The 21,954-nt window shown below is 36.7% G+C and overlaps 1 protein-coding gene across 1 annotated transcript; it reads left to right on the top strand.

The window, feature by feature from the left end:
- Window positions 1-256: 256 nt before the first annotated feature.
- Window positions 257-14,033, top strand: LOC130666035 (eIF-2-alpha kinase activator GCN1). The gene is made up of 7 exons (XM_057466679.1): window positions 257-344; window positions 428-530; window positions 729-924; window positions 2,300-6,450; window positions 6,651-9,778; window positions 10,002-10,223; window positions 13,101-14,033. The coding sequence occupies exons 1-7, from the start codon at window positions 330-332 to the stop codon at window positions 13,227-13,229; spliced, it is 7,944 nt and encodes a 2,647-aa protein (XP_057322662.1). The 5' UTR covers window positions 257-329; the 3' UTR covers window positions 13,230-14,033.
- The last annotated feature ends 7,921 nt before the right edge of the window (window positions 14,034-21,954 follow it).

Below are 21,954 nucleotides of genomic sequence, written 5' to 3'. Positions count from 1 at the left end.
ATCATCAATCCGTCAAGTCATTGACGATTTTCAAATTTTCAAACTTTAATACCGACATATAGTAACTCGACTTACAACAATCGATTTTGATTTACAAAAAAATTCCGCGAAATTCAAATTAAAAAAAATATAAAACTAAGATCTTACCAATTAAAAAAAAACTCATTTCTAATTAAACTATAATTCAAAAATTTGTTTACAAATTATAAATTATAAATTCTCATTAAAATTATTTTAAAAAAATTAGTTACTTATTACCAACTTCACATGAACACCACGACACCATGCAATGAAGTTGCTGACATTGATGTCCCGGTTTATCTAAAAATATGGCGGATACTGAGGTAAGTCTGTCACGTGGAATTCAGTTTTATTGTAAATTAAATGATAATTAAATTAATCATAATTATAAATAAAAACATTGCAGTTAGCGAAAGCGTTGAAAGATCTGCCGGGTCGTGTTCAAACTTCAAGCCAAAAAGACCGATACGAGGTTATACACAATGTCATCGATGTCTTGTCAAATCCAGGTGATTTCCTTCTCATTTATTATTAACAATTAATATCATCAATTACCAATTACCCGCCAACAAAATCCAACCGTCAAAACCTTCTGAGTTTCTTTGAATTATTTTTTTTAAATTTTATTATTTTTAATTACTAATTAATATATTTTTGATTACTCCAATATGTCTATGCCCGATACTAATTTATATTTTATCATCCAGGCATCAATGAAAAAATTGTCAGTGGAATTTGCAAAGTTATATCGATTACTCTCCATCGATATAAGGACAGCAAATCCCAATCTTACGTGAGGAATTTAATAACTGAGCTATTGAAGCACCAGTATGCCCATGGAGTTAAATATATGACTGCCATCATCTCCGAGCAGGCTTTGTGGCACCAGAATGTCGTTCCAACGTAAGCTATTATCATAATTAATTAAAATCCTTCATATCAAGGGTGACACGAATCGTAATCCGTGGACAATAGATCCGCGACATGAAATCCGAAGATATTTTATCCGATAGACAAAATGTCCTTGGACTAAATATTCAAGAGACAAAAAATCCGTGACAAAATATCCTGTTGATAAATCTTATTCAGAAAAATATATTTTCAGTGAAAAAATAATTCATGGTTTTCGATAAACGGGTACTGTAACATTCCAAGCATATGTGTTGATCTATTTCCAATATAATACCCACCCAAAATCTGTGAAAAAAAGGGCTCCCTGCCTTTATAAATCCGGAATAATTTCTCATGCAAAAATTTCTCAGCAATAATTACTCAAACAAAAATTGATCCGACACAAAAATTCATGGAGAATTTTTCACACTTGTGGTGAGAAAATATGCCTTGAGAAATTATTGCTGAGAAATTTTGTCGCAAGAAATTATTGCATGGGAAGAAAAAGACGGTCGCCGAAAAAAAGGCACAGTACGATTTCAAGCATAGGTGTTGATCTATTTTTAATATCACACTCAAATTTTATATGAAAATATATTAAAAATTTCTGATAGAAGGGTACCGTACTATATGATCCTGAAGTTAGCCGACGTCTAATAATTTTTGGATTTTATTTTAGACAGTAAATTATAAAAAAAAAAAATTTGAAAAAATTGCACCTGTAGTTTTTAAAATTTTCTACATGTGCATTTTTTGATTTTTATTTTTTTTGAAATTTAAATGTTCAAAATAAAATCCAAAAAATTTTTAATTGTCTGCTAACTTCAGGATCGTCGTACTATTTATATTATAAGATATTTTGTCGAGGATGTTTTATCTATCGAGTATTTAGTCCGGGGATATTTTGTCTATCGGATATTTTGTCGCGGATTTAATGTCTTCGGATTACGAGTGACGGAACCCATATCAAGTAGCAATCAAGCAATCATAGGAACCCATAAAAATTTTAATAAACTCAAAGCTATTGAATATTTAATTGTCACATAAAGAGTAGAGGTACCGTTTTTGGCCACTTTGGAACCAGTTTTGGAGACTTGGAAATAATTTTTAAAAAACGCAATGACATAATTAATTTTTCGAATTTGTTCATTAATTAAAATAAAGTAGTAAGTGTCCAAAAATGGAGCAGTGGCCATAAATGGTACTTCCACCCTGCCAGTTGGATCAAAGCTTGATCAGCATCAACCTGGTTACCAAATTATTTAAAAAAAGGCCGGTATATATCCAGAGTAATTATAATTACCACGTGCTCCGTACTGACAGTATTTTAATTTGGGTCTTGTTAATTAAATAAATAATTATTGAATGATAAATTAATTTTTTTTAGATTGAGTACGTCATTGACTGCATACCTGTCGCTAAAATGGACGACTTTGGTGATCAATGCGATCCCCCGAGGCCACTTATCAAGTCACCCAGAGTGTCCGAAGCTCCTGGAAGCACAAGCGAGTCTCAGCGCAGCAGCGCTCGCGTACAACAACTTGCTCAGTGAAAAAGTATATAAATTACTGAGCCACTTGTGGAAATCAACAGAAAATGCTGAAGAAATTTACATCAGTAATTTGTCGAAAATGGAACCAACTAACGGAGTGATCGTGCTCTCGAGTTTGCTGATAAAACATCTGGTGGCGGTCAAAAAGGAAGAGCTGATTGATCCCTTCAAGAATAATATCATCGAAGGGTTCATAAAAATAGCGATAAGTTGCAAGAAAAAGCCCGAGCTTTTTGTAGTGGACGCAGCCGCGCCGTTTTTACGTCGGCTGTCTCATGATGACTTTAAAAACCAGGTGCTGCCGGCGCTGCAGAAAGCGATGCTGCGTAATCCCGAGATAATAATCGACTCGGTCGGACACATTCTGACGGGACTGAGTCTAGACTTGAGTCGCTACAGTGAAGACATCAGCAAAGGTCTCTTTGCTAATTTGCATTCAAAGGAAGACACGGTGCGGGATGAAGCAGTGGACGCTTGCCGTCGCTTAGCCCTCCAGTGTTCAGACACCGGAGCACTGGAAAAACTTTTGTCGCTGCTGTTTGCAATTTTCCACGGCTCGGAAGGTAAACTGACAGTTGCCACCCACAAGATTTCAGTGCTGACCGGCGCGGGAAATCTGAGCTTCAACGCAGCAGGAAGCGGAATCCAGCAAGTAGCTGAAGCTGCTTGTAATCATTTTATAAAAGTCCTGGATACTGAAGTCCATGAGAAGACTTTGATACACGCGCTGGAGATGATGAGTCTCTGGTGCCAGAAGTTCACAGGCGATGTGCCGAAAAATATTATCGAGGCGTTCAAGAAAGCGATGAATGCCAAGACATCAACAACTGGACTAAGGACTGCGTACATTAAATTACTGTTCACTTTGCCGATCATGTCCCACGCAGCCACGGTTACTCCGATCCTCACCCAAGCGATAACTCGCGCTACCCAGCAATCAACCCAAGCATCAGCGGTGACTGAAGGACTCGTCGCCTCTTATTTGCTCCTAAAATTAGTGATCGCCGGTCAAGTTGAGAACAACAAGCAGAGCGTGCTCTGGTCTGCGATAGACGACCAGGTGTTTTTTTCCGACAAGTTTCTTTCCAGCTGCGGTGACGAAAACCTTTACCACCTGATGCAGCTCTGCGATTTGTTGATCACCGAGTTCTCGGACCGCTTGAACGAGAAAGCACTTGGTGGAGTCCATCGCGCGATTATTGTCTGCGTGGTTGCTGCTAACTCATCAACGCGAAGACGCTGCGCAACTCTGATGAAGAAAATGCTCACCGGGCTGAGTACTTACGAGCCCTGCCAAGCTCTCATCAAAGAGTTCAACCGGTTCGTAGACATGACCAAGCTCAAGGACAACGAGAAAGACAATAAAGAAGACAAAGAAAGTGCTGAGATCAACGGACGTTGTCTAGCTGATGGACTTTTGTCCATTTGCTCCGCTACATTTTTATTCGATGATCCGGCTTACAAACTCGTCGGCGACGCGTTGATTCCCGCTCACCACCCGACTGTCGTCAAGGCGATGCCTAACTTGTGGTTGAAGATCTGCGCCACTGCTAAGTTGAAGCCAGCCAAATTTTTTAATGATTACGCTCCTGAAATACGCGAAATGTTTGTTGATAACTACAAGCCAACCGCTTCGTATGAGAACGCTGTGGCGACGATCGTGTCGTTCACTCCAGAAGTCCTGCTGCCGTCTCTCGTCAAAGTCATCACGGAGTATCTAGACGACCCGGAGATCTTAAAAGTAACTAAGGACGAGTACTTTACCTACTTGACACCCGAAGGCGAGCTGTATGACAAAAGTGTTGTTCCAGGTAACGACGACAACGACATTCTCAACTCCATGAACATGAAACGCGAGAGCAAAGTCTACTCCTTCAAGGAACAGCTCGAGGAACAGCAGCTCCGTCGCGAGTTGTACGAAAAACGTAAGCGCGAGGGGAAAATAAAGGAGCAAAAGTTGACGCCGAAGCAGGAGGAAGCTTTGAAGGCACAGACTGCCAAAGAAAACGCGATAAGAAAACGTCTCGCGGGTTTGTTTGATAAAATAACGCGAGTTGTCTCAATAGTAAACGGATTGTCTCGTGGGAATCCTCAAGAACTGTCTCTGTACTTCCGGGAATTACTTCCGGTCTTGTTGAAAAATCTTTCATCACCTCTGGCAGCTCCGACGGTGTCCCAACTGTACCTGGATCTCCAGAAAATAGTCGTGCTGGTCTCGGTGAAAAACTCGCCGCTGCGCGATCTCGTGGCTCACGTGACTCTGCGTCAACAGCAGCCACAGTGCGACCTGGACCCTGCTTGGGAAGAAGAGGAGCTCGAGAAAGCTATCAACAGGACACTGGCTGCCATTCACACTTGCACGGTAAAGCAGAAGCTTTTGTTCAATGCTCCGGGTTTCTGCTACTGCTTTCCCTTCATCGCGAACACTTTGCTCACCTGGAAGGACGAGACCATGACGACCCAGGGTCTCCAGGTGATTCAAGAGCACGCTAAGCAACGTGGTGATGAAGACAATTGGAAAGATCTGCGGCATCCGCGACTCCTGCCTCGCAAGCAGATGCTAGACTTGTTGATTGAGTTGATGAGCTCGACGACAGGTCGCGTCCAGTCTCATGCCGTCGCCACTTTCCTCGACGTGGCCTACTCTGGCGATGGAACACCTGGTACCGCGTTGACAAGTCCCGAAGAAGTCAATTCTCTCATCGGCGCTCTAGAGAATCCGCTGGCTGCTGTCCGCGACGCTGCACTGCGTGCGCTGATGATTGTGCGCAAGAGTTTTCCTACCGAGGACTCTGACTACGAGCAGTTATTGCGTCTCACCAGACGGGTTTGGATCGCCAAGTTCGACGTCGCCGACGAAAATAAAATTCTGGCCAACGAGATCTGGGAAGCGGCTGAATTTTCAGCAAACGGTGAAATTCTTTGCGATGAACTGATCCAAGACGTCGCTCATCCAGTCGAAGCAGTCCAGCAAGCAACAGCTCATGCTCTTGCGCATTTACTTACAGACAACACGCACTTGGTACCTGGAATACTGGATAGTTTACTGAAGCTGTACAAAGAAAAGCTGGCGATGATCCCACCGAAGATGAATGACTTTGGTCGGGTCGTGGAACAGCCCGTAGACATCTGGGGTCCAAGACGCGGAGTCGCTCTGGCTCTGGCTCAACTCGCGCCTCTCTTAACTCCCGACACAATAAATCAGCTGATTCAGTTCTTCGTGTCAACTGGTCTAGGTGACAGAAATCCATCAGTGCGCCAGGAAATGCTGACTGCAGCTCTGGCAGCCGTTGACCAGCACGGGAAAGACAACATCACATCTCTGCTGCCAGTTTTTGAAGACTTTATGGACAAAGCGCCTAAAATCGGGAGCTTCGACGCCATCAAGCAGTCGGTTGTCATTCTCATGGGCTCGTTGGCCAGGCACTTGGACAAAGACGACCCCCGAATAAAACCCATCGTCATGAGACTCATCGCCGCACTATCGACACCATCCCAGCAGGTCCAAGAAGCCGTTGCCAACTGTCTACCTCACCTGGTTCCTTCAATAAAGGAAGACGCTCCAAGGATCGTCGACAATCTCATGGACCAGTTGCTCAAGTCTGATAAATATGGAGAGAGGAAGGGCGCAGCCTACGGACTCGCGGGAATAATAAAAGGAATGGGTATTCTAGCTCTCAAGCAGCTGGACATCATGACCAAGCTGACCAACGCTATTCAGGATAAAAAAAATTACAGACACCGTGAAGGCGCCCTCTTTGCATTCGAAATGCTCTGCACCATGCTGGGAAGACTCTTCGAGCCCTACATTGTCCACGTGCTCCCGCACTTGCTGCTCTGCTTCGGGGATGCCAGTCAATATGTCAGAACTGCTACCGATGATACTGCGAGAGTCGTGATGAGCAAACTCTCCGCTCATGGTGTCAAGCTCGTGCTGCCCAGTCTTCTTGCTGCTCTAGAAGAAGACTCTTGGCGTACTAAAACAGGTATTTTTATTTTTATTTCTCTAAAAAAATCCATAATAAAAAAAATTTTCTGCAAACCTACAGCCCAAAAATAAAAACAAAAAAATTAGTAGAAAATTTTTGACTCTAGTTTTTGGACTGTGGGCTTATGGAAATTTTTTTTCATTCAAATGACCAACAGGACCTTGAAGTGAGACTTTAAAATAAATTTTTTTTATCAGGATCCGTGGAACTTCTTGGAGCGATGGCGTACTGCGCACCGAAACAATTAAGCAGCTGTCTACCGTCCATAGTACCGAAGCTGATAGAAGTCTTGAGTGATTCCCACACGAAAGTCCAAGAAGCCGGAGCAGAAGCACTGAAAGTTATCGGAAGTGTCATAAGAAACCCCGAGATTCAAGCCATAGTCCCAGTGCTGCTCAAAGCGCTTCAAGATCCCTCGCGCAAGACCGCGATGTGCTTGCAGACACTCCTCGACACCCAGTTCGTCCACTTCATCGACGCCCCCTCACTGGCTCTGATCATGCCTGTGGTCCAACGCGCGTTCATGGATCGGTCAACGGAGACACGTAAGATGGCCGCCCAAATTATCGGCAACATGTACTCACTGACTGACCAAAAAGATTTGACCCCATACCTGCCGACGATCATCCCCGGGTTGAAGACGAGTCTTTTGGACCCAGTGCCAGAAGTTCGTTCGGTCTCAGCTCGCGCATTAGGTGCGATGGTCCGCGGAATGGGTGAGTCGAGCTTCGAGGACCTTCTGCCCTGGCTGATGCAGACACTGACCTCGGAGACGAGCAGCGTGGACCGATCAGGAGCAGCTCAAGGTCTTTCTGAAGTCGTAAGAGGTCTGGGTGTAGAGAAACTCCACAAACTGATGCCCGAGATCATCAGCACTGCAGAGCGAACTGACATCGCGCCCCACGTCAAAGACGGCTACATAATGATGTTCATCTACATGCCCAACGCATTCACCACCGAGTTCACTCCCTACATCGGGCAAATAATAAACCCCATCCTCAAAGCCCTCGCTGACGAAAACGAGTACGTGAGAGAGACTGCTCTGAGAGCTGGACAACGTATCGTTACTCTGTACGCAGACTCTGCTATCATGCTGCTGCTACCAGAACTTGAACGCGGACTCTTCGATGACAACTGGCGAATTCGTTACTCCTCGGTTCAACTCCTAGGGGACTTGCTGTACCGCATATCCGGAGTTTCCGGTAAAATGTCGACGGAGACAGCCAGCGAGGATGATAACTTCGGTACTGAACAGTCGCATCACGCGATAATAAACGCACTGGGCGCTGAAAGAAGAAACCGAGTGCTAGCCGGACTCTATATGGGCAGATCAGATGTTGCGCTGATGGTCCGTCAAGCAGCTCTCCACGTCTGGAAGGTCGTCGTCACCAACACTCCACGCACACTACGAGAAATTCTTCCCACGCTCTTCAGTCTATTGCTTGGATGTCTTGCTAGCACGAGCTACGACAAACGTCAAGTAGCTGCGCGCACTCTAGGAGATCTAGTGAGAAAATTAGGCGAGCGCGTACTCCCAGAAATAATTCCTATCTTAGAACGTGGACTTCAAAGCGACCAACCTGACCAACGTCAAGGAGTCTGCATCGGTCTGTCTGAAATAATGGCCAGCACAAGCAAAGACATGGTTCTGACATTTGTTAACAGTCTTGTCCCGACTGTCCGCAAAGCTCTGAGCGATCCACTACCAGAAGTCCGTCAAGCTGCAGCCAAAACCTTCGACAGCTTGCACTCAACAGTTGGATCCCGTGCTCTGGATGACATTCTCCCGCAGATGTTGGTTCAGCTCAACTCTCCAGATCCCCAGGAAGCTGAAAATACCCTCGACGGTCTCCGGCAAGTGATGGCAATTAAATCGCGAGTAGTTCTACCATACCTCGTTCCCCAGCTGACCAGCACTCCAGTGAACACCAAAGCGCTCTCCATACTCGCGAGCGTAGCCGGAGAAGCTCTCACTCGCTACCTCCACAAAATTTTACCCGCCCTCCTGATGGCGCTCTCCAGTGCCCAAGGATCAGCCAACGAAGCCCAAGAACTCGAGTACTGCCAAGCTGTAGTTCTGTCCATCACCGACGAGGTCGGAGTCCGCACAGTAATGGACCAACTGATGGACGCGACCAAAGCCGACGATCCTTCAAGACGTCGCGGTGCCGCGACTCTACTCTGCGCATTTTGCAGAGACACTCGTGCTGATTACAGTCAGTACGTTCCGCAGTTGCTGCGTGGTCTGATTCATCTTTTTACCGACGACGACAAGGAAGTTTTACAAAAAAGCTGGGAAGCTTTGTCCGCAGTGACGAAAACTCTCGAATCAGATCAACAGATCGCGCATCTAGGGGACATTCGCCAAGCCGTTCGCTTCGCAGCTTCCGATCTCAAAGGTCAAGATCTACTTCCTGGATTCTGTTTGCCCAAAGGTATCACCCCCATTCTCCCAATATTCCGCGAGGCGATTCTCAATGGACTGCCCGAAGCTAAAGAACAAGCAGCCCAAGGTCTTGGGGAAGTCATAAAATTAACCAGCGCAGCAGCACTGCAGCCTAGTGTTGTCCACATAACTGGACCCCTTATTCGTATTCTTGGCGACCGGTTCAACTGGAGTGTCAAGGCCGCGGTGCTCGAAACCCTCGCGATTTTACTCGGCAAAGTCGGTGTCATGCTCAAGCAGTTTCTCCCCCAACTGCAGACAACTTTCCTGAAGGCCCTCAATGACAGCAACCGGCAGGTCCGACTCAAGGCCGCCTACGCCCTGAGCAACCTCATCGTGATCCACACCCGCGCGGACCCTCTGTTCGCTGAACTCCACACTGCCATCAAGAACTCGGACGACCCCGCGATTCGCGAGACGATGCTCCAGGCTCTGAGAGGCGTCATCACTCCAGCGGGTGATAAAATGACTGACGTAATGAGGAAGCAAGTCTTCAATACCCTCAGCTCGATGCTAGGACACCCGGAAGACATCACAAGAAACGCCGCCGCTGGATGCTACGGTGCGCTTCTGCGCTGGTTAACTCCAGAGCAACTAAGTGCGGCTTTCAACGAGCATTTATTCAACCATGATCTTAACGCCGACTGGCAGCTACGTCACGGAAGATCCACGGCTTTGTTTGTCGTTCTCAAAGAATCTGCGTCGACTGTTTATGTCCCCAAGGAACAAGAACGTGTTTGTAAGATTATTTTATCTTACTTACAAGCCGACAGGGTACAGATTACGATGAATGGCATCCGAGCTTGTGGGTATTTGTTCCAGTATCTTATGAACGAGGGATTGCCCATTCCACAAACTATTCTTACGCCTTTTGTTCGGGTAGGTTTCACTTTTTTTCTTTATTTTTAATTATTTATTTTAGTGAGTCACTTGATAAAAAATTTTCACAACTAGAATTCTGTTATCTTAAAAAAAAAAAAAAAATTAGTCATAGAAGAAAAATTTCAATGCCGAGTTTTTTTAAAACTTCAAGGAAATTTGCCAAAGTGGCTGAGAAAAATTAAAAAACTTTTTTTCTAAAATCTTGTATTTAAATTTACAGTCGATGAACAACAACAGCAATGAAGTGAAACAACTATTGGCCCGAGTGTGCATTCATTTAGCCCGAAATATACCACCAGAAAGAATGTCAGGGGACTTATTAAAATCTTTATTGCCGATGCTTGTAAATGGAACTAAAGAGAAAAATGGTTACGTGAAAGCAAACAGTGAATTGGCACTTATTGCTGTGCTAAGACTAAAAACAGGCGACGAAGAACATCAGGTATACCTACTAAATAAATACATACAGATATATATCTACTAGATAAAATACCTTACATTTTACTCACAAAAAACCAATAAATAAATAATAACAATAATGATAACATTTATTGTTTTTTAAGTAACTGGCAAACGTCCGATCTTTTTAAAAATTTTTTTTTGGTGACATTTCGTGAGCCCGTTGCTCACATCATTAGACCATACTACAATTTAATTCGAAATATTTAAAAAATTAACAAATTTTTTTATAATTTGTCATTTTTTACATTTTTTTTTTTTACTTACGTTTGTTGAATAGAGAAAAATTATTGAATTTTATACATTAGACTGTAAAAAATTTTCGGAGTGAACGCGAATTAAATCGGGAGTGAATGCGAAGCGGATGACTATTTATTTATTTAATCTCCTTGGAGTTGAATTCAGTTCGAAGGGGAATTTAATTTAACATTAAAACTCTAGATCGGAGTGAGTAAGGATTGAAATAAACAGACCCTCTGCTAAAAAGACAAACTCTCCTTATTTACTCCGTATGCGAAGTGATTTTATTTAACCTTCCGTCCGTCGCGATGTTCGTCGCGCCGCGGCGTTCTGCCGCCATGTATTTAATATTGCGGTTTATACGACTAAATTTTTTTTTAATTTTTTAATAAAATAAAAATATTAAAGAAAGAGATTAATTAAATGAACTGGAAATGAGTCGCTGATGATAACTGGTAACTGGTAACACTGCGCAGAAAATCCGAACAAATTCAACGCCCGAATTTACTCGTGTCAGCGGCACATCGCCGCGTTTCTCAGGTTTTCTAACAAAATATTATTTTTTTAATATTTAAAATATCGAAAAAATAATTATCATTGATTCGTTCGATTCTAAAAAGTATAGTAGAAGAGCTCATAAAATTTCAAAAGACTAGGAAATTTTTTTTTCATTTTAAAGAATCTTTTAATAAAAATTGCGGCGCTGCGCTCATAGCGCGAAGGACGAAAGGTTCAAAACTCCGAAACTCCGTGACGGAGTAAATTTTTACTCAAATAAAATCCGTAATCACTCCGAAATTATTCCCGATCTTTTACAGTCCATTTGTAATGCGAGTAATGGGCTCATGAAATGTCATCGAAATATTTGAGAGAAATCGGAAGTTTGCCGGTCATTTACTCTTTAAACATGAATTAGTGAAAACAAGTGAATATTCACTAATCCCATGTGCAAACCGAACCACTATTGTCAAAAAGTGGTTCGATTGGCACTCAAAATTAGTTAATATTCACTTATTTCACTTATTCATGTTTAGAGAGTAAGAAACAATAATTAATATTAATTTTTTGGTTGTGAATTTATGAAACGATCAGTGTTGGTTAATTTTTTAAATAAAGAGATTAGATTTATTCAATAAATGTATGTTATTACAGTGCGTACAAATATTATTAGTCCACATGTAATTGTTAATACGATAAATATAATCTAAAAAGTCAATTAACAAGATCAGGAAAGCCGTAATCCCTTTATTTAAAAAATTAATATTAATATTAATATTATCCCGAGACGAAAAATTCAAGTCTCTCGGAGTCTCTGAGAGTCTCTTGGAGTCTCTGAATGAGAGACTTATTGTAGTCTCTGGGAGTCTCTGTGGTGGCAGCCACAGAGACTCGTAGAGACTCGATCTCTACGAATCTCTTAGGAAGAGACTTTCGAAGACTGTTTTAAAGTAATAGAAGTCTCCGAAGCAGAGACTCTGCGAGACTGTTTTAGGGTCTCCGAATGAGAGACTCGGCGAGACTGTTTTAGAGTCTCTGAATGAGAGACTGAGGATCAACTCTTAAAATATTTTTATATAAATAATTAAAAATATAATATAGTTTTGTATTAATAGTTTTTATTATTAAATATTACATTTAAAATTAATTTAAATTTTCATATATAGGAGTATAATGCATTATTATTTTACTCATTACTTACACTACTATTTGCTTTTTCAACAGATATACTTTCTGATAATATCTAGTCTTTAAAAATTTTAAAACATGTTCCATACACATGATAGTCTATCCAGTAACTAATGCTAAAATAAATAAATGTATGAAAAATTAAAATGGGAATAAACAATAATAAATTAAACAATAATATTATACATTAACACTGTGAAGCACGACACAATATCCACTGATATTTCAAGCAAACTATCCGATTCGAAGGTTCAGTTCGAAATGAATCTTTAAAATATTATTTTCTAGACACGAAGCTACAAATTTACACTAATCTACGAAAATATTGTACGTGTCAAATATTACTGCTTAGAGTAATTAGTACCAATTTTATTATATGTACATTTACCATTGTTGGTAGATAAACGTACCCTACTTATAAAATTTTTGTTACTGTTTGGCCTTGTTGAAAAGATTAATTTTAAAGCTATTGTCTCTGTAAGTCTCATGTTGAGAGACTTAGTTTTATTGATAGGAAATTCACAGATTTTAGTCTCTGTAAGTCTCGTGTTAAGCGATTACATGTTTGCTGAAAAATTTTACAGTCTGTGAGTTGTCTCCTTAAGTCTCGTGTTGGGAGACTTGATGTTTGCTGGGAAATTTTACAGTCTGAGTATTCCGTAGTTTCTGAATAAGAGACTCTGGGAGACTCAGAGAGACCATGTGAAACACAATTGTTTGCTGGTCTTTAAGATGGAGACTCAGAGAGACTCAGAGAGACTCAGAGAGACTCTCAGAGACTCCGAGAGACTTGAATTTTTCGTCTCGGGATTATTTATTGGGTTTTATGTGGGTAAAGTGTAAGGTATTTTATCTAGTAGATATATAAAAAAATGTATATTAATATATGTATTGAAATTACCTTAAAAAATATATAATATTAAAATTTTTCCAGCGATGTGTTGCGCTACTGGATCCGGGTGCCCGGGAATCTTTATCGGACGTCGTCAGCAAAGTCTTGCGCAAAGTATTGTCACAACCAGAAGGCAAAATGGAAGAACTAGACGATACTTTACTTACGTGAGAATTATTTAAACTCTCGGGGCTCATTCGCTTATCCCGACTTAAATATAAATATAAAAAATTAAATAACATTAAAATATCTACTTTAGTTTATTATTTATACATTTTTCCACATTTCCTAAAGTCATTACGTTTTAAATTAATATTAACATTAATTATAATGATAATACTAATAATTACGACAGTTATTATTACGAATATAATGACAGTAATAATTATGCTCATATTCAAATCCTATCTACTAGAATTACACTCTTACAAACGAATTAGTAATTTAATCATCAGAAAATTACACTCCTCCGTAAATTATCATCTTCATACTTATAAAAATTATTATTGTTATTATTATTGTATTTATTGTATAAAATTAACTTCAAAATTTTTTAATGCTTTATGAAATCTGCGTTTACGTTTATAAAATATATAAATATGACATTTATATATGTATATTAAATGTTTAATAGAAAATATATGACAAGAAAAATATATAAATTTAAAATCACTATCGGTGATTTACTTGATCCTGAAGTTAGTAGACAAGTGACAATTTTCGGATTTTTTATTTTCAAAAAATTAATTCAAAAAAATCCTAAAATTATTAGACGTCGGCTGACTTCAGAATTAATTTTATTTAACGTTTTTTTTTGTAACAAGTATTTGTATTTTTATACTCTTCATTTTTATATAAAAATTTATTAGTTGGAGGAGTGGGATTATAAATCAATTAATTAATTAATTAATTATATTAATGAATGTCAATGTAATTGGAATATTAAATGTATATTAGAGCCTCGAGAATAATAATAAATAGATACTTGATTTAAGAATTTTTCTATTCATTTGTAGGCTAGTATAAGAGCATTAGTACTTAGTACCTCATCAGTACCCAATCCCTAAACAGTAGCTAGCTAGTCATATACTTCAACATCGGCTCCAAATCTATATAGGTACAATTTAACATCGGGTGGCTGGCTAACTGATTTGGGACTGGGTACTGGTGGTCTTACCCTACTTTAAATCCCAGAGTGATGTCGTCCTTAAAATTTTTTCGGAGTAGAAAAATTTTTCTATTGAAGCGGCAAAGAAAATTGTTGAATTTCAGGCCGTAATTTTGTATCGAGTAATCGATTGTTGGTTATTTTATAGAAGTGGGGCTCCCCTGTTTTTTGGCTATAAAAAATCGAAAAATGAAGATATCCGAGAATTTTTTTTTTCATTTTGTTCTACTCTTCGGCGGATTTATGATAAAAATTAAATCAATACCTAAAAAATTCAATTTTCATAAAGATTTTGGCGATTGAAAAGTCAAAAATTAAATTTTCGATTTTCAATCAAATATTCTTCTATATAATTACCCGATTGTTGACTTCAATTCAACAAAAAGTCAACGATTTGTTTTTGTGACACGTGGAATTTATGCGCGGAATTTAATGAATTTTTTTTTTTTAAATTACACAGTAAAAAAGGAGTCGTCAAACTCAACACATCCGTGTGTAAAACGAACGTTTTACACTTATTTATATGTCACTTCAACATGTTGTAAGTGTTAAAAGAAAGTTACACACGCATAAGTTAAAAATAAAAATTTTTCAAAAATTCTTTTGTGATGGTCGAGATTATTTTTAACATTTTGTGTGTTGATTTGATAGTAACATATAAAAAGTTACTTTCGAAAAAAATAACATTTTTGTGTGTTAAAAAATCAATCGATTGCGACAGTTCAAACAAGATAAATACTTTGTGTTAAATTGACACACAAAAGTGTTAAAAATTCAACACTCAGAATTTTAACACACGTTTTTTTTACACTTTGACGATTCGTTTTTTACTGTGTATAAGATATTCAGTACAGGAATTTTCTTAAATGGAAAATGGAGTAAAGAGGCTGGAAAAAAAAGTTTAAAAAAAGAAGAGTAATAATTTGGTCATTAATCTTCAGGCATGAAGATAAGATTTAAAACAAAGAGCGTTTAAAAAAGTAAAAGATGACTTTTTAGGGCAAAAATAGGTGGAGTCAGTAATTACTACAGTTCCGCATTTACGTTTGCCGAAAGGTTGAAATTTCTGTTACGAAATCTTATCTTGGGATCTGCAGTTCGATAGAAAATCGTTTTACTTTTGTAAACTCTGTTATTTTAAAATCAAATAGCTTTTAAAAATTCACTTACAAAATAATGGAAATTTTTTTTATCAATTTGTTCTATGATGAATCTCTCATTGTTACGAAAAAATATATTCAGAGATATAGATAATATATACATATACCTAAACATATGTTTTTAAAATAAATACATTTTTATTTCGTAAAATTTTTTATGAAAACTAGTTTTTTTTCAAATCTTTACTCATTGCCCCCTTGAAAAAAATTTATAAAAAAAAAATATATTATAAATACATAAAAAATATAAAAATATGCATAAAAAATAGCAATCTTTTGGACGATTTTCGTATATAGGGGAGGGTGGGGCAGAGAGGCCCCCCTGGAACAAGCCCAAAATTTCGAAAAAGTGATTTTTTCATATTTTTATCGTCAAATTAAAAAAAAATTATTATAATTCTATATTTCTAGCCCTACGCATAACACCTGGGGCAAAATGGACCAGCCGAAACTTCCGAAAAAATTATTTTTTCATATTTTTCGGCCGTTTTTCTACACTGAGAAAAAAATTTTCTCCTTTTTTCGAGTAATGTTAAACCAAAAATAGTTGTCAAGAGAAAGAAATACATTCTTAATGATGAAAACAATTTAAAAAAAAAAAAAAAAACGAAAAAAAAAAAATTTTTTTTATCATTTTTTGGAATGGGGCTCTGTTCCACAAAAAAAAATTTTTTTTTTTTCAGAATTTTGGCAAAATGTCCATAAATTTGTTCGAAATAGGACAAAAGTAAAGTGAAATTATGGTTGAAAGCTACAAAAAGTAATAATTGGGTTGAAAATATATGAGGAATATATAAAAAATACATATACAGAGGATAAAAAATATATTATAATTTTAACCAACAATCTGAAAAATAATTTTTTTTAGAGGGATGTTTCTACTAAAAAAAAAAAAAAAAATTATATATTTATATTAATTTTTTTTCATTAAGAACATATTTAAACACGATATCGAAAAACAATTATACTCCTTAAATTAATACTTTCATTCATTTCTCGTTAAAACTTAATTAAATTATCGCCTTCCATATCTAGCCAATTAGGGAAAATTCTAAAGTGCAACATTAAAAGTCGGCTAATACCTTTATCTGATACAGTACACAAATAGTTTTAAAATAACACGACGACAATAATGAAAAAGTGTGAAGTGTAAACGAATTCACTAGAAAACACACAGACTCTATACACATTTGGGTAAAATTTCTATAGTTTGAAACCTCACTATTATAACTTCGGTAGCAGTAGTAGTATACCTTAGTGTCGACTCCGAGACATACGGAAGCTTTTCCTGACGCAAATTTTAATGGGCCATAAGTCAATCACTCGACGCTTTTGTCACTTCATATAATGAGAAAACAACGTTAACCACATAAAAATATCAGTCATCATAGTTGAGCATTAAAAATATCAGTTACTATTCCCATTACAGATTCTATCAGTGTTTGCTGAAAATTCTTACGTATTACAAATTAAGGTGAAGGCGCCAGTCCTAATGAGACTAAGACGCTTATAATTACTTTAGATAAGACGTGAATGCGATAAGCCGAAATGGCGCTAAAATTTTATAATTACATCCAAATATTAACGCAGATAGCTGAACAACCCATTGTTACTAATGACGAATGTTTTTATCTGTAATCGATTTTAAATATCACGTTGATTTTCGTTACTCAACTACGCAATGACACTTTAAGGATAAGAATTGAATCTTTAAACGTTTCTATTCACTAAATTTAATTATTGTCATAGTTTCTTATTTTAGATACATTTGTTTTATTTATTTACAAAATTTAATCGTTTTAAAATTTACTAAGCCCCAAGGGTGGTCTGGATTCAAGAATTTTCCGATGGAACATGAGTCACTTTTTTTTTGTCCACATGCAGAAATCTGGCGCCTGATTTTCCGGTCTACAAGTTGCTGTTAAAAAATAAGCTGTTTAAATTTCATTCATGGGAACGAAATTTTTAGAACAAATTATTTTACTTTTTTTTCTCAAGTGTACCCGGGTCGAAAAAAAATCTTAATAACTTAAAATTTAAATCAAAATCCTTCAAATTTAACTAAGTTAATTTTTTTACTCAGTGTAAAATTTCCATACCATTTGACTTAGATTTGACTTTTTGTGGCTCAGTTAGGATCGAACTAGATTTCGAATCGTCAATATTAAGTCAAAAAAAGTCAAAAATACAGTTGTCGGCATATCGACGACTTCAAAGGAAATTAAGTTAAATCAAGTCAAATTTAAGATTTTTTTTGACCCGGGTAGGGTGTTTAGTCCAGTGAATGAACATTATTTTGTTGTTACACACTGTAAAAAATTTGCAGATCGATTCGAAATCATTTCGCTGAAAAGACGAATTCCCTATTTTTTTTTAAACTCTAGAACGAGTGCACGGAAAAAAATGATTGACAATAAGTGTAGTTCAACTTCTAATTATTTATGTTATGCTCGATAACATCCCGACTTTTTCGACTTAAATTTAATTTTTTCAACTTTTTGAACTTTTTTCATCTTAGTTTTAACTTATTCGTCTTCACTTTGAGCACGATAGTCATTCACATTACTTTTGACTTGCTAAACCAAGTCAAAAAAAAGTCATTTATTCGCCTTACTTTCGCCTTAGTATATAAAAATTATTTCACCTAAGTTCTGACTTTTTTGACTTATAATTTAAGTCGAATAAGTCTACATCAAGTCAGTTTCGACTTGATTTAAACTTTTTCGTCTTAAATCGTAACTAAGTAAGCCAGTTAAGTCTAAACCAAAGCGAAAACTTAATATATTTCATACCTCCGTAAAAAAATTCGAGTTTGTTATGTGAAAATCGGCTCCAAATTTCGACTTGGCAAACCAAGTCTAAATCAAGTTTTATTTTTGACCCGGGTCGTTTCAATCAGTAAAATTATGATTTTAATGTTTAAACTGTGATAATTAACAGTTAATCGTTGCAATATAGGGGAGGGTGGGGCAGAGCGGCCCCCATGGGGCAGAGCGGCCCCCCTGAAATTTTGACCAAAAAAAAAATTTTTTTTTTTTCGACTAATTACTATAAATCCGATATGTTTGCGCATTTTTACCCCTACGCATGACATTTGGGGCAAAATGGACAAGCCCAAAATTTTGAAAAAGTGATTTTTTCATATTTTTATCGTCAAATTAAAAAAAAATTATTATAATTCCACATTTCTAGCCCTACGTATAACACCTGGGGCAAAATGGACCAGCCGAAACTTCCGAAAAAATTATTTTTTCATATTTTTCGGCCGTTTCTCTATGTAAGAGGCAAATTTGGTCACTAAAAATTTATAAAAATTAAATTTTTTTTTTTAGTTGATAAATTTTTGAAATAAAGTAAAATTATAGAATTGATTTTTTTTTTTTATTAAATAACAATTAGTAATTAAGGTAATCGAGAGTGAACGATTTTTTACGCTTTAAAAAATTTTTTTCGAGTAATATAAAACCAAAAATAGTTGTCAAGAGAAAGAAATACATTCTTAATGATGAAAACAATTTAAAAAAAAAAAAACGAAAAAAAAAAATTTTTTTGTCACTTTTTGGAGGGGGCCGCTCTGCCCCACAAAAAAAAAAAAAATTTTTTCAGAATTTTGGCAAAATGTCCATAAATTTGTTCGAAATAGGACAAGAGTAAAGTGATCTTATGGTTGAAAGCCACAAAAAATAATAATTGGCTTAGGGGGGCCGCTCTGCCCCACCCTCCCCTACTGCTTGACTATTTAAAATTACTACTTAAACCTTAAAAAACTTCAAGACACTTGTCAAAAAAATGCATCTGTTATTAGTTTTTTACGTTCGATCTACTCAGTAATATTTACTGAGATTCGGTCTAGGCGCACTGGGGATATTTTGTCGGGGATATTTTGTCAGGTGCTCAAAACGCATGGAACCCTTTGAAGGAACTCCCAATTTTGTCGGTGTTAAACGTGGTACTCAACGAAATACCGAGTTTTCGGGTTCCATGACAACTGACCCCGACAAGCGATCACACGATAATGGATCCCACAGACAAATTCATAGAAAAATTTTTTATTTATTAATTACTATGAAATGTGTAATTAAAATTCACTGTTGTAAATACAAAAAGGTTAAATTATGTAAATTAGTTGCGAATAAAAATCAATTGACGATCAATTGTTGATGGGATTAGATGTCGGTGGAATTATTTTGCAGGGATCACTTGTCGTAGTATAAAATTGTTGGGATCAATTTGACCGCACACCGAGTTTTTGAGGACTTAAAAACACTAAATCTTTTTGTTTTAATGATGTTCGAAGTAAATAGAAAACATTTTCAGATACCGTTAAAAAAAAAAACTTTTTCATTTTTGCCGCAAAGTGGCGCTGCCCCTGAAAAAAGTAAAAAAAAAATTTCTGGATTTTAAATGAAATTGATTGAGTTAATTTTTTTTGTAAGTAATTTAGATAAAGAAAAATGATTTTTTTCATGATTATTGGACACAATAGAAAAAAAACAAAATACACTGTAATTCCATATGTCTAGACATCACACACCTGAGTAATTTGTTGCCATTTGAACACATCTGCAAATGTTCAGGCAGGGACTACAATACAAATTACTTATACTTAAGAAACACTTAAAGGTTTAAAATTAAATCACTCCGATTTACAGTGATGACGTTTAATTATATTTACAAAAGTGATTTTGGAATATTTAAGGCACATGTAAAATATAAAATTTTTTTTTTATAAAATTTTTGCAGTACCCTGTTTTGCCTACCCCGATTAAAAAAGAGATTGGATAGAATTAAAATGTTAATACTTTCAAATTCTGCTGAATACTTTAAATCCTTTATCAAAATTCATGACACCGGCACACAAAAAAAATTAAGTAGAATGTGCATTTGACCGGACCTACCTAACGGGTACGTATTTTGGTCCGCTGAATCCGAGTTCGAAATCAGTTTGACCCCTACACCCTCGAAATTTCGAGAAAACTTCGAAAAACCGCAATAATGATGAATATCGGCAGTTTTAATGAAAAAAAATTTTTTAAACTAAACTAAGCGTGATTTTCATGTATTTCGATCCGCTGAATATGAATCGAAACTTTATTGAGACCACGAGCCGTTTTAAATATAAAAAAATCACACAAACCCTCCAAAATTCCGAAAAAAGTAATTTTTTTGATCATTTGAGGATAAAAGAGTGCGATACAAACGAAGGAAAGTTTAGGATTCGTAAAAATCATTTATTTCTATCTTTTTATGTCTTGTGTTTTTCACAGATTTCAAGTTATTTGATATATCTACGTTATAGAGTATTTATTTTAGGCATTAAATCATGTTCAATCAATTCTTTTTCTGTTGTGAATGGTAATTTTTACTATTTTTTGGAATTTTTCCAGCTTTAGAGGGTGAATAGATTTAAAAAATTAAGGTGCGAATTGAAGACATCAAAAGATATAAAATTTTATCTGAATTGAAGGTTTTTTATCATGAAAACTATATTTTTTCGGAATTTTCGAGAGTTTTGTGTGATTTTTTCACATTTAAAATGGCTCGTGGTCTCAATAAAGTTTCGATTCATATTCAGCGGATCGAAATACATGAAAATCACCCTTAGTTTAGTTCCAAAACATTTTTTTATCATTAAAACTGCCAATTTTCATCATTTTTACGGTTTTTTAAAGTTTTTTCGAACTCAGATTCGGCGGACCAAAATACGTACCCGTAGGTAGGTCCGGTCAAATGCACATTCTACTTAATTTATTTTGTGTGCCGGTGTGATTAATCATATTAAAAACTTTTTAATCCTGAAACAATGTCTTCATTTTATTATCTTCAGGATATAAAAGAATTCAACCAGTATTTTAAATTTCCGTTTCTACTAAAATTTTGAAAAACAAGACCGAGAATTCACAAGCGTTTTTTTACTGACTCAGTCTTCCTACTTGATAAGATAAATAATAAAACGATATTATGGTATGATATTTAACGGTTTTTTACGACAAACAGAACACCAAAATTATGGTTAATCATAACAGAAGCTGTAGAAGAAACAGAAGCGACACTTGAAGTTTATCTCTAAGTTTATTAATTTAAATCCTTCAAGGACCCGCTCTTTACTTTTTTTTTTTATAATAAATATCCAACAGCTTCTAAGTGGGCAAGACACCCCGATGAGTTAAGTATAAGTTTTTTTTTTTTTCAAAAACCCTAAAGGCTCCACCGTGACGAGTTCCAGGTCAAAAATCCCGCGCCGGATTGTTGTAGATATCGCTTACGCAGTTAATCCGACAATAAAATTCTCACGAGATTTTCACACTTGCTGTTTATTTAATATTCAAATCACATAAAGTGCCGATCAATATGGGCCTAATTAATTTTTCAAAAATTTAAATTGCAATTAGAAGGGTCCCTCAATGTTTCTTAATCTGCGACGAGTAATAAAGACATTATGAGGGTACTAATGTACTAAACGATAAATAAAATTTTTCAAATCTTAATTAAGCCGACCAATTGTTCTTAAATTAACATTTCTTTATGCCCTACTTACATTAGAAACAAATTACAGCAATAATTATTT

Source organism: Microplitis mediator, chromosome 3 (assembly GCF_029852145.1).
Source record: "Microplitis mediator isolate UGA2020A chromosome 3, iyMicMedi2.1, whole genome shotgun sequence".
Lineage (NCBI taxonomy): Eukaryota > Metazoa > Arthropoda > Insecta > Hymenoptera > Braconidae > Microplitis > Microplitis mediator.
Note: the sequence above shows the minus strand (reverse complement) of the source record. Positions and strands in the feature narration are given on the sequence as shown.

Excerpts from the sequence above, each read along its gene's own strand:
- LOC130666035 (XM_057466679.1), top strand. Across the intron at positions 925-2,299 it reads CACCAGAATGTCGTTCCAAC|ATTGAGTACGTCATTGACTG; the intron begins GTAAGCTATTAT and ends AATTTTTTTTAG. Across the intron at positions 9,779-10,001 it reads TTCTTACGCCTTTTGTTCGG|TCGATGAACAACAACAGCAA; the intron begins GTAGGTTTCACT and ends TTAAATTTACAG.